The following is a 12,327-nucleotide window of genomic DNA, read 5'->3' as shown; positions in this document are numbered from 1 at the left end:
GTATTCCTCCTCACTTCCTGTCCTAAACTGTTGTGCAGTATTGCTAAACAGCTGCTGTGCTCCACCCCAGAGATGGCTGCATTCTAATGTTGGATGAAGTGATCAGTATATAAAGTGCTTTAGGCTCCTTCAGGTAAATATATAAATGTAAGTTCTTATTTATTATTAACAATGCCCAAAAGGCTTTATCTAGGGCACAACCTCCCCCCCATCAGGGGGAATATGGAGAGGCAGCGGACTGAAGATTTGTTATAAGGCTCTGTCACTTCATAACAGATAGGCTGTTTGGAAGACCGGGCTAGTGGAATGAGAGTGGGGCTGGGAGCCAGGGTTCCCTTGCCCCCTCTCAGGTACTGCATCTCAGACTAGTCTTGGGAAGTCACCCCAAAAGCTGGGAAATGGGGGCGATGATCAAATTTACCCCCCTTCCCCTCCTGATAACGCGGGGGGGGGGGCTCCTTAGATGGGGCTCCTCTACCCAAGTAAGGGATGTAAAAGATCCATGAGACCACCCACTCGATCTCCCCTGGCCTGCTTAGTAGAGATGGGCCTGATCCAGCCCCCCAGCCTTTGGAGGGGCCTGGATCAGCCTCCGAATGGTAGAACTGGGGGCTGTGTCAACGGTGAATCTATGGGCCAGGCTGCAGTTCCCCGGGGCTCTCAGTCCCATGCTCGGTCCCTTGCTGTCTCACTGTTTGTTGTTGACAGTGCCGGGGTGAGACTTTCCCCAAGGACTCAGGCTGCTGAGATCTGCCTTGTTTGTTCTCTAAACAAACATGCAGCAGGTCGGATCCTTTCCCGGAGCCACTGAGTCTCAAATCCCAGCCCCACACCTGGCCCCCCTCCCCCCATCCGAGGCCTTGGCTGGGCGCTTTCCCGCTTTCCCTGGGCGGTTACGTTGCACACCTGTCTCCAGGCTGCGGTCACGCTCATGTGACCGGGCTCGAGTTCCCAATGCCAGGTAACAGCTCCGGTAACCAGGCCCTCTGCCTGGGCCCCACAGTCCTCCTGGGGCCGCTCTGGCCGTGCTCCCAGCTGGGCACGGCTGGATCTGTCACCATTGCCGCAGCAGGTGTTACTCCCCGCTCCCTCCCCAGCACACACACCCGGATTCTCCCAGGTGGGTCGGACGCCAGTGCCGGTTCCTGGCTAAGAAAAGCCGGCTGGGTGAGTGGGGAGCGGTGCTCCCGGCTCGTCCTTCCACTGGCCTCTAGCCCTCCGGCTGCTAATGTCTCTCAGGGCCGAAGACCAGGCAGGCTCCCCCCAGCGGGATCCCCCCAGAGCCAAGAAAGGGGGCATCAGGAGGCGGCTCGCCCAGCTCTTCTCCAGAAGTGAGATCAGCCTGACGGAGCTGCAGAGGAAGGAGGGCATCAGGGATGGCCCCAGCGCCCCAAGAGCTGCAGCCCACCAGGATGGGAAAGGGAAAGAGAAGAGGAGCAAGTTGCAGGGGTCCTTGCAGAGGTGAGCTCCCCGGAGGCGGGCAGTGGGTGAGCTGGAGCTTCTGGCTGCGGGGAAGGGGTCTGCTAGCTTGGGCCTGGAGACGTCTGCACACGTGGGGTGGGGGTGGGTGTTTGCCCATCAGCGCGACGGGTGGGTCTGTGCATGCACGTGAGTGACCGTGACAGGCAGCTGTGTTTTCGCATGTGCCTGACAAGTGGTGGGCACGTTTGTCCATGTGCATGTTGTGATTGTGACGAGCACAGGTGTGTGTTTGCGTGTGTGTGCGCCAGGGGCATGTTCCGCGTTCAGCTGTGAATGTTTATCCCCCTCACACGCTCCCCACCCAGGGATGTGCTGAGCTATACGTGGTGGCTATACAACTTGTATATGTGGTGGCTATACAACTTGTGCCTCCTTTGCTCTTGGTGTGTTTACAGGAGCCCTTTCAGGAAGCAGGCCCGCTGCTGAGTCAGCCTGGGGAGGTTTGATAGGAGACTAGGATCTGGGTCTGTCTTTCATTCCCAGCCCATAAGGAAGCGGGAGCAGCCCCTAGGCTGGCGCGCTTGAGGACGGGGGCTGAATTCTTGCCTGTGTCTCCTTTGTGTGAACGGGTCGCTAATGGGTCCAAGCTTGTAGTCCCCATGTCCAGACCATATACAACCTGGTGGTTTCAGAATCTAATCAGTGCACATCCAGTCAATACACACCCGGAAGTCAATACATCCTGTCCACGTGCATCTCACAGTCAGGGTATCTGGTCCATACACAAGGGACCCAGTCCCACTGCCTGGTCCATATACACCTTATAGTCAGCATGATCTGTGTTTGCAGTATCTGGTCTGTACATAGCTTGAATCCATGGTGCTCGGTCCATGTGAACCTCAAAGTCAAGGTGTCCAGCATGTACCCTTCAGAATGGGCTGTAGATTCAGGAGGCCAACTCCCTACCCTAGTACACCCAGTCCAAACAAGATGCATTCCTGTCCTACCCTATGGGATGGGGAACTGGGAGGCAAAGTCCCTCAAGATAGAGTCGAGGGAGCCTGTGCGCATAGACTGGAGGGTTCTGCCTTCTGAGATGGTTCTTCTCATGATGGGCTGAGATCATTGGGAGACAACTGAAAAGCCCAGGTACTCCCCTCTTTCCACCTGGAGAGGGGTCTGAGCCAGGCAGTTTGGATTCAGAGCTTTCCCCAAGATCAGGCAGACCGGGCTCTGGGCCCGTCACTAGCATCAATGTCTGCCATGGACTTTGCGCTTCGCTCTAGGATGGCCGAGGAGGACAAGATCTCAGCTGGGGGAAGCCGCAGCGAGGAGCCCCCCCATCCCAGAAGGCCCCAGAAGGCATCTTCGAAGGTGAGGCCTCTGTGGCGTGAATGGCTGTGGAAAGGACCTGGGTCTGGCCTGGGGCGTGCGGGCTTGCTCAGCTCCTGGGGCAGAAGGAGCTGTGGAGGGGCCTGTGAGCATCCCCTGTGCAGAGCCAGCGGGTCAGTCGCTGTAGCATTCTCCTTCCTTTGGTAACTGATACCCAGAGGCCTGCCCGGTTCTCCAATACGTAACCATGGGGTCGCTCGGCCCTTTGTGCTGCTGACAGTAGGGACCCCGGGCACCGGGCCTCTCAGAGCGCAAGGCCATGGCCAGTCTGCTCCACTGAACGTGCCTGAGGCTGGCCCTGCTGTTGGGGCCGGCCGCCCTGGCACATGTGAGGGTTAAGGAGACAGGTTCTCCAGCTGGGCTGGAGTGTGGTCTAGTGGTTAAAGCGGGGATCCAGGGACTTGGGTTCTTTTCCTGGCTCTGCCACTCACCTGCTCTAGGACTTTGGACAAGTCGCTGAATCATTGTGTGCCTCAGTTTCCCCACCTGTAAATGGGGATAATAGTGCTTGAAATCCCCAGGAGGCGGGACCCTGCTTTCAGAACTGCAGCCTTCTGTGCCTCTCCCGTCAGAGGCCTCCTCCATCCAGGGAGGGGAATATCCCAGAGGCTTGTCTGGCTGCTTTCCGCGGGCGAGGGTTGGTGCAGTGAGGCATGTGGGCATGGGGCATCACTGATGAATGATATTTTGCACTTCAAGAGAGACAGATGCTCCAGGCTCTCAAAGCGCATCACAAACGTTAATGAGTGATGCCCCAGGCCTGTCCCCATGGAAGTGGGGCAGTCTCATTTCCCCAGTGACAGATGGGGAAACTAAGGCACAGGGAAGGGAAATGACTTGCCAGGGTCAGTGACCCTGGGGGTCAGATTCTCCCGAGCCTCGTGACGCGTGGTGTCATTTACACCATTGTTACCAGGTTGTGTTTTACACTCGCTCTCCACAGGAGCAAATTGGTGACACAAGGCGCAAGGCAGGGGAGAATCAGGAACAGAACCCAGCAGTCCTGGCTCCCCATCCGTCCCTTACTCTGGTTACCAGACCCCCTTGGGATTCACTGTAGCTTTGCTCTTGGTGCCTTCCTTCCTTCCTCCTGATCTCACTGACTTCTGCAGAAGCAGCAGGCTGAGGGCCGTGGGGTGAGGGTGCCCCCTCTTGGGAGCTCGGGAGCACTACACAACAATAAGAGCAATACCTTGGAATGTCCTGTTTCCCATGTAATTCTGTTCGCGCTTTGATCCTGCTGGCGTTTGAACGCCATAAACAGGGAGGCCTGGGGGGAAACGCATGGGCCCATCACTAAACCCCACTGACAGCTTTGGGGAGGGACGAGCTCTCCTAACTGGGGAAAGCATATGCACATCTATATATTTTCTCCAGCTCTCTGTCTGTGTTTCCCTCTGTCTCTCACCTGTCTGTCCATCCATCATAGTGATAATATCTGCAAGACACCACCTCTGGCCCTGTGGCAGGAACTGAGCACTGGAATGGGTTACCTAGGGAGGTGGTGGAATCTCCATCCTTAGAGGTTTTTAAGGCCCAGCTTGACAAACCCCTGGCTGGGATGATTTAGTTGGGGTTGGTCCTGCTTTGAGCAGGGGATTGGACTAGATGACCTCCTGAGGTCTCCTCCAACTCTAATCTTCTATGATAGGCTGTGCTTTGCAGGGGCACGGCTGTAAGAGGAAGGGATTTTCCCCATCATTGAAGGGGGCCCCCAAATCCCCCACCATGATGTTCCTTCTGTGTGTGTTTGTGATGCCAGTGCAAGCAGATGAGCAGAAGCCACCAGGGGAAGATTTGAATTGGAAGTAGTTTGGTAATTGCAGCTGGTTTGGAGCACAGAGAGTGGAGCCAGTATTGCTAATTGCAAGTGTCCAAAAATCATAAATCAGCCCCCTAGAATCATGCGATGGGCTTAAACTTTCTTGAGATTTTTAAAAAACAGTAAATGATGGGTTCTTTTTATGGGCGCTCTGTCCATGCTTAAGGGCTTTTCTCAGCAATCATGAGGGCTAGGAACTTACTTTCATTTTAATGGAAGCAGAGAGTCTCGGGTGATCACCTGACTCCAGGAGCTGGGGCTTTAAGAAAACCACCAAATGTCACAAGCTTCGTGATAAAATCGTGAGAGTGGGCAACACTCTATGGCAGTCACTGATTGTATCTACAACCTGGCCTGTTCCCATGGCAAACAGCCTGAGGCCTCCGCTAGAAACACACCCGCTCTGGGGTTCCTGCATGTCTCTCCTCTGCTCCCTGCTTTCCGTCAGAGCAGGGGTCTGCGACTCCAGAGAAGAATTTGCTCAGGGACGGTGCAGGGATCCCCAGACTTCAGCAGAGATACTGCTACGCCGGCCCGTTCATCAGGGCTGAGGGGCTTGCGCAGAGCCTGGCTCTAGCCCATCAGCTCAGTGAACGCCTAGGAACGTTACAGGACAGAAAACAACCCAGTGCCTATTAAAGGAGAGAAACCTGCCCCCCGGGTCCCTGCTCTGGGCCGCGTGAGTCACCCCCGGTATTAGCGCGGTTCTCGTGGGAAGCTGCCCATCGGGTGGGTGAGGGAACGTGTGAAGGTGGTGGATCTAATCTCCCCAGGTGTCTGTGGAACACGTGCGCTCTGCTGGCCTGTGTCTAATAGTTTCTGCTGCACCAGTGACTCCTGAGGGTGGAACCCCTCTGGCTGTTTGCTCGGAAGCCAGCGCCTTGCCCCAGGGGAAGGCTGGAGCCTGGCTCAGCTGGGGCAAGTGGAACCACTAGCTGCTTGGTACGGTGTAGGGGCCAATGGGGATTATGTAAGGCTGGCGCTCGCTCTGCTGCTACATGTCAGATCCCTACTGCTGCCAGCCTGCACGTCCCCAGAGACAGGGCCACAGGGGCCACCTCCTATCTGCTGGATCAGGAGCCGCCCGCATTGGCCCAGGGACTGGGATCTCTAGTGAGCAGGATTTACTATAACAGAGACTTGGACCTGATCCAGTGACGCAGGGACCAGCGCCTAAGTTGCTGAGTCAGAGGTTAGGACTTTCCCCGAGAGCTGGAGTGGGATCTCGTTCAGTGACCAGGAACTCCCATAGCCCAGGGACATGGAGTCCCAGACCTAACCCAGTGGGACAGGCCTTATTGAGTGACAGGAGCACCAAGATCTCCTAGCGCGTGGGGTCTCCTCCACTCCCCCAGCAATTGGGAGAAGGGCTTTCTCTTATGTCCCTGGAACCAGGCCCTCCCTCCTCTTGCTGCGATGACGCGGCCCCGCTGATCTGCACGGGCACTGCCGTTCCCAGGGCAGCTGCATGAAACTGCCAGTCAGAGACAAAGTGACGGGCGCTGGCCAGCCTCCTGGATCCCCTCCCCTGCCGGGCCTGAGTTCTCGTTCATTTCTTGGTGTTGCCTTGATGCTGCGGGAGCAAGGGAAGGACACTCTGATCCTGCCACTGCTGAACCAGCTCTCTCCTGGGCTCACACTTTCCACTTCCCTCCTTCACCAGCCGGAGAATCTGGCTGAGGCCCAGGTCTGCCTGCCTGCCCCTGTGAACAGAGATCCCCATGTGGGAGCTGTCTGCATAGGGCTCATGATGCACAGTTGAAGAAGACCCACAGGCAGGAGCTGGCAAGCCCCAGGCACTGTGGAAATGCAGTTATCGGGGAGCGGGTGGCTCAGGAGACGGGTTCTGGGTTCTGGATCTTTTCTCACTTGCCAGAAACCAAATCTCATCCCCATCGGTGTGAAGCAACGGGGGGCGGGGGGGGGGGGGGTGGTGTGAGTCCAGTGCTCTGTGAAAAAGCTACATCACAACTAGCGCTTGTGTGGCAGACTCAGCGGAGGCTAAGGGTTGAACGAGCCGTGGAGACGGGGCAGGCCTGTCTTGGTCAGCGCTGAGTTGCACAGGCCGGGCCGGGCGAGGGCGGCTGTGCTGCCCCTGTCCGGCGGATAGGCGCTCCGCAGGGCTGGGATACCAGCACTAGGACGCTGAGCGTATCTGAAGTTTCCCATATTGCTCCGATTGAACCCAGCAGCGTGGACTGAATCAATTCTAGAACCAGGGGAGCCCAGGTGACACCAAGCGTTGGGAGGGGAGGGGGGCAGAATTCCAGCCTCTCAGCCAGTCAGGTGCAGGATCCCACCCTTGTGAGCCCTGGCGCTCAGGGCAGGGGCTCTCGCTGATGCTCCTGCTAGCAGGGCCGGCTCCAGGCACCAGCCCACCAAGCATGTGCTTGCTAGCCAGCACCGATGTGCTGCTGTGTGGGGATGGAGAGCTCTAGTGGCTGCTTACCGGCCTCCACTGCCTCCTGCCCATGCACCCGCTCATGATTCCCTCTCCTTCCCCCCCACAGCTGCATGCTCTCAGCTACTCGGAGTCCGACCTCTGGAGGAACGGCCTCCTGCGAATGTTTGGGACCCTGCCTTGGCGGAGGCGGCAAAACAGCCATCTGGAGCTCTCAGGCACCGGCGCTGGTGGTACGGGTCATCTGGGGAGCTCACTGGGCCAGCCCTGGCCTTGCGGGCGGCTACGGAGACCTGCGGTCGGCAGTGATTTGGATATGGCAGACCGGCTTGACCTGTGCTCTGCTGGGAACCTGGCCGGAGAGCAGGAGACTCCAGAGCCATCTGCTTGGCCCATGGACACGGGGAATTCGAAGCCAGCCACACCCAGCCAGGTGGAAATCTTCGCATCCTTTGACTCTCTGCTGGACAAAGAAGATGGGAGCTCCTGGGGAGAATCTGTCTCCATCGGCAGCACCTCCCTGGACTTCCCTGCCAGCCCCGAGACACAGGGGGAAGACTACAAGCTTCCAGCCGCCCAGGAGGAACCCAGCAGAGCCCCGGAGCCTCTGACAGAGTGGGCTGAAAGCCTTTTCCAAGAGTATTTAGACTCAGGGACCTTCCGCCCTAAGGCAGCGGGACAGCCAGACCATGTGAGCCATGGCCATGGGGTATCCACCTCTGAACCGGAGACCTGTCTGTTCGCCAGCCCTTCCTATAATCGGCTCAGCAGGATGGAGGAACCTGCAATAGGCAGGGAAAGCCCGGAACGGCCTCTGGAGACCATCCCGGGGGTTGAACCCGCCCCTGCCAACAGGCCTGCGAAGATCCGCTACGAGGTAACGATCACTCTGACCAAGGAGCAGGACGAGGGTGCGAAGAGCAGAGCAGAGGATCTGCCTAGGGTACGTGGGAATGGACGGGGTTCCCACGGAGCCGCGAAGCCAGCCAGGGAGGCAGGAGTTTCTCAGGGGGTTGCTGAGTTGCAGAAAATGGATGAGCAATGTCATGGGGAACCAGACAGACCGGCTCCCCAGCTGGCAGCACGCAAGGAATTCCAAAACTTCACGCTGCAAAGGGAGGGTACTGCTGGGGTGACCGGGCAGGTCCGCCCAGTCCCAGGATGCCTGGTGACACCGCTGCAAGGATCAGAGCCCAGACCCAGGCGGAGACGGGACTGGCAGGAACAGAGCCTGGCCCACTGCAGGGACCTCTCGGCAGCGGAGGGGAGAGCCGTCCACGCGGCAGGAGCCCCGGCCAGCAGGTACGTGAGGAAACAGGTCTTGAAAGGAACCTGGGCCAGCCCAGGCCGGTCGGCAAGAACTGGGGAGGGAGGCATGTCTCAGCAGAGACCGGAGCCAGAATGTCTCTGCTCCCCACCCTGGGAGCTGTATCCATTCAGCCTCCCCGGCACCTGAGCGCTCTCTCCCTCTGCCTGACTCATTGTCCCTGAGCAGCTGGGAAGGGACCCGAGAAGGGGAACCTCTGGCCGGAATCGCAGAGGGCCCCTGTGCCCATTGACGTCATGGGGGGGATGGGGACTCAGCCATTCATAAAAAGAGTGAAAGGGGCTCCCTGAGTTCTGGGCTTGTATAAATCCTGGTGGGGTGGGGGTTGGATCTGGGGTCTCAGCTCTAAAATTGCAAGGCCAGATTCAGCTCCCAGTTCCATGGGTGTCAATGCAGAGCGAGCGCACTGATAGCAGTGGAGTTACTCTGGATTTACTCCTGGGACTGGAGAGCAGAATTCAACCTGCCAGAGGCATAAAGAAACAACCTGGATCACACACAAAAATATGGCTACATTCCAACCCGTGTATCCAACCCCCTTTCAGCTGATGTACCCTCCTGTCCCAGCCACGTTCCTCTTGGAAGCGGGGCTTTCCCCAGGTGTTTGAAAGCCTGTTCACCCCAAAGGCTTTTAACAGCCCGGAGTGTTGGAGGCAGGCTGGGTCACGCTGCAGGAGGGTTTCGTTCTGAGTCTGAGGCTATTTTAAATATTGTAGTGACTTTGTGCCTGAGATGGAATCAATCAACCAGCCAGCCCTTCTGCCAAGCAGGAGGGGGGAAAAAATCAGAACCAGTTATCGAGATTAACCTGCCTTGCCCGAATTCTTAACCCAGTCTCTCTGGCAGCAAACCCTCTGGCCCAAGTCCTTCCAGGCAGCACGGATCATGACCTAGAGACCACAGGGCGCTGGCTGCAGACAGGATTTCCATTAGGCCCCACTGGGCAGCCAGCCCATCATTGTGTGTCCAGCTGTCTGGTGGTGTTACCTGGGCAGCTCGGTCTTTTGTGCGTCCAGATGTGTATTTTGTAGGAGCAAGGTAGTCACAGGAGTTTGCTGTTGTTGAAAATATGGCTCCATCGACGGAGTATTGGGGTTCGGGCCAGGGGAAGCCCCCAAATGTAGACGACAATGTCATGAAATGTCAGCTGGCAGAAACAGGCAGAAGGCAGCTGGGGCTCTTCCTCGAGGTCGCCGGTTCAAAGCCAGCCCCGGTAAGTGGTGGCTGGAACTTGTTACCATCTGATGCCTGTCCAGTGGCCTGGGTGCCATGAGTCTGCAGGTCTCCATCTAGTTCCTAAGGTTCAAGTGTCCGCATCACAAAAGCCTCCATTTTGGCTGATGCTGATTGGCTCGGCGGAAGTTGCACTTTATTGTTGTGGGTGTCCAGTGGCTTTGGAACCGTTTTTATAGTGGGGGTGCTGAGAACCACTGACCAAAACTGTAAACCCTGTATGTGATGGAAACCACTTCAAGCCAGGGGGTGCTGCTGTACCCCAGCACCCCTGTGTGTGTCTCTAGGGCGCATGGTATTTCAGGGCCCTTTACACAGTTTGGATTAGGAGCATTTAACTATCCACGTTGGGAATCATAACAATAATAGCAATATTCCTAGACTTTAAGGCCGGAAGGGACCATCATGGTCATAGTCTCACCTCCTGCACAACGCAGGCCACAGAACCTCACCCACCCACTCCTGTAATAGACCCCTAACCTCTGACTGACTTACCAAAGTCCTCAAATCGTGGTTTAAAGACTTCGATACTTAGCTCGTACGTAGCACTTTTCATCAGTGGATCTCAAAGCCCTTTACGAAGGAGCTCAGTAAATGCATCTCATGGTACTGCAGTTTTAAAGGACAGACCCGGAGAAACTAAGTCAGTCGGTGAAATGCCAGGGCTCTCAGTTGGTCCAATAAAAGCTATTACCTCACCTGCCAGGGTTCTTTGTGATCACAGTCAGCAGGAGGGCTGGACACAAAGCTGCACCTTGCAACCTCTTCTAAATGTCACCAGGTCCGGGATGAGCCATTTTTCTGGCGGGAATGAATTCCAGAAGCCAGAGGCTGCTGCTGAGAATTCCCAGCCCGTGACTCCTTCCTGGGACAGACAGCCCGAGCTTTCCGATGGTGGGGAGAGTCAGTTTCTTAGGTAACTTGGGCTTGTGTCATTTTGGGCCTTGTGACCAGCACCTTCACTTTCACCAGGAAGTGGCGTGCCGCTGTGATGCACGCTTGCCAGCTCGTTTTGCTCGGCAGGTGGCCAGACGCTTTCTGCAGTAGCCAAAGCTTCCAGGTGGCCTTTGAGGTAGAGCTGGGGGTCCGTTCTGAAGGGGACCACGATGAGGCCTGCATCCCCAAGGAAGGAATGTGTCAGCCCTTGACCAGCTGTGGGGGAAAGAAAGTGTCTCTGGCCACTGAAGCAATCTGGGCATCTAGGAGCAGTGGCAGGCACCTGCCAAACCCCAGAGATTGGGAGCCACCTCAGCAATAGACAGGGAGATGCCTGCAGCTGAGGGAGTGGTCACAGGCTTAACCAGCCGCTCAGTGCTTCCTTTGCCAGCCAGCGTCAGCTCCATCTTATCTGATTGATGCTTCCCTCCAGGCACTCATCTCTGCCAGACACTGGGCGAGCAGAGAGAGAGCTCCGTCTGGGGCCAGATGGAGACCGGAGTGCCATCTGATGGCTCTGTAGCCCATACTGCCTCGCGATTGCCCCAAGCAGTTTCCCGTAGCCACTAAACAAAGACTGCAGGACTCCAGAACTGGGAGTCCCCGTGAGATGGGACAATCTGGCGGTGCCGCACTTTGGGTCCCTGTTGACAGGAATGAATGGAACTGGTTTAAAGTGATACTGTCCAGACCTGCCGGGTCCCCTACGGGAGTCTTCAGAAGTGGAAGGATGGTCTAGTGGTTAAGGCACTAGTATAGGGCGTGGGAAACCAGTGTTCAGTTCTCAGCCACAGTCTTCCTGTGTGACCCTGGGCAAGTCACTTAGCCTCTGTGTGCCTCAGTTCCCCACCTGTACACTGGGGATAATAGCACTGCCCTGCTTCACAGGGGTGAGTGAGGATAAATACATTAAAGATTGTGAGGTGCTCAGATACTAGAAGAATAGGGGCCATATAGATACCTTAGACAGAGTTAGCAGCACCTCATGGGCGACATGGTCGAAGGCCACTGCTCTACTGGTATGAGCCAGGACACATGGTTTCTGTCCATTGCTCTGAGGAGATTAACCCCATTCCCATGCCTTAGTCTGGTCTGGAGCCTGATTGGCCAGGGTCCAAAGAATCTGATGATGTCAGGCTCAGCTGCAGGTTGTGGGTGGCAATCTGGCCCTGAGATCTTTTGGAAATCTGGTGCAGGGAACTGAGATTTGTCTGTAGCTTGCTACTGAGGCAGCAGGGCAGACAAGGGTTGAAAAGCCATCCAAATAGTTAAAGAGCTCAGGCAAAAGCAGTGTTTGCTTAGAGCAGGGAAGGAACACCTTGAAGTCACCTGCCAACATGCAGGTCCTGCGTAGTTATGGGGTCACCCAAACTGCATTTGGTCAGGTTACTGTAACGTCAGTATTCAGATGCTAATGGCCTGGGACCTCCTGTGTGAATCACAGGAACTTCATTAAGAATCTTTATTAAAAGGCTAATTGCAGCAGCAAATTCAAGCGCTCGGGCTTCTCGGGACGTGACTCATGCCCACACTCCAGTATGTGTCTGTCTGAATGCTGGACTTATGCCTATACAAATTGCCCCCTCCGAAAGAGGAGGCCGGGGGAGGTGCTACATGTTAGCATGACCTAGTGGACAGAGCACTGGAACGGCACTCTGCCACCAACTGACTTGGGTGACCTTGGGCAAGTCACTTTGCTGCCCCATGCCTCAGTTTCCCCATCTGTAAAATGAGGATAGTGACACTGACCTCCTTTGCCAAGTGCTTTGAGATCTACAGATGAAAAGTGCTAGA

General features: G+C 56.3%; 1 protein-coding gene across 1 annotated transcript in view; it reads left to right on the top strand.

Moving 5' to 3' along the window:
- Window positions 1-1,228: 1,228 nt before the first annotated feature.
- The window catches only part of CRYBG2 (crystallin beta-gamma domain containing 2), a 29,825-nt gene continuing 18,726 nt past the window's right edge, over window positions 1,229-12,327 (top strand). Inside the window, exons 1-3 of the mRNA XM_065421821.1 lie at window positions 1,229-1,461; window positions 2,709-2,796; window positions 7,147-8,339. Coding sequence (XP_065277893.1) covers window positions 1,229-1,461; window positions 2,709-2,796; window positions 7,147-8,339 — 1,514 coding nt within the window. The remainder of the gene's footprint in view (window positions 1,462-2,708; window positions 2,797-7,146; window positions 8,340-12,327) is intronic.

This window comes from Emys orbicularis, chromosome 23, assembly GCF_028017835.1.
Source record: "Emys orbicularis isolate rEmyOrb1 chromosome 23, rEmyOrb1.hap1, whole genome shotgun sequence".
In the NCBI taxonomy this organism is placed as follows: Eukaryota; Metazoa; Chordata; order Testudines; family Emydidae; genus Emys; species Emys orbicularis.
The sequence above is the reverse complement of the archived record's forward strand: the minus strand, read 5'-3'. Positions and strand labels throughout refer to the sequence as shown.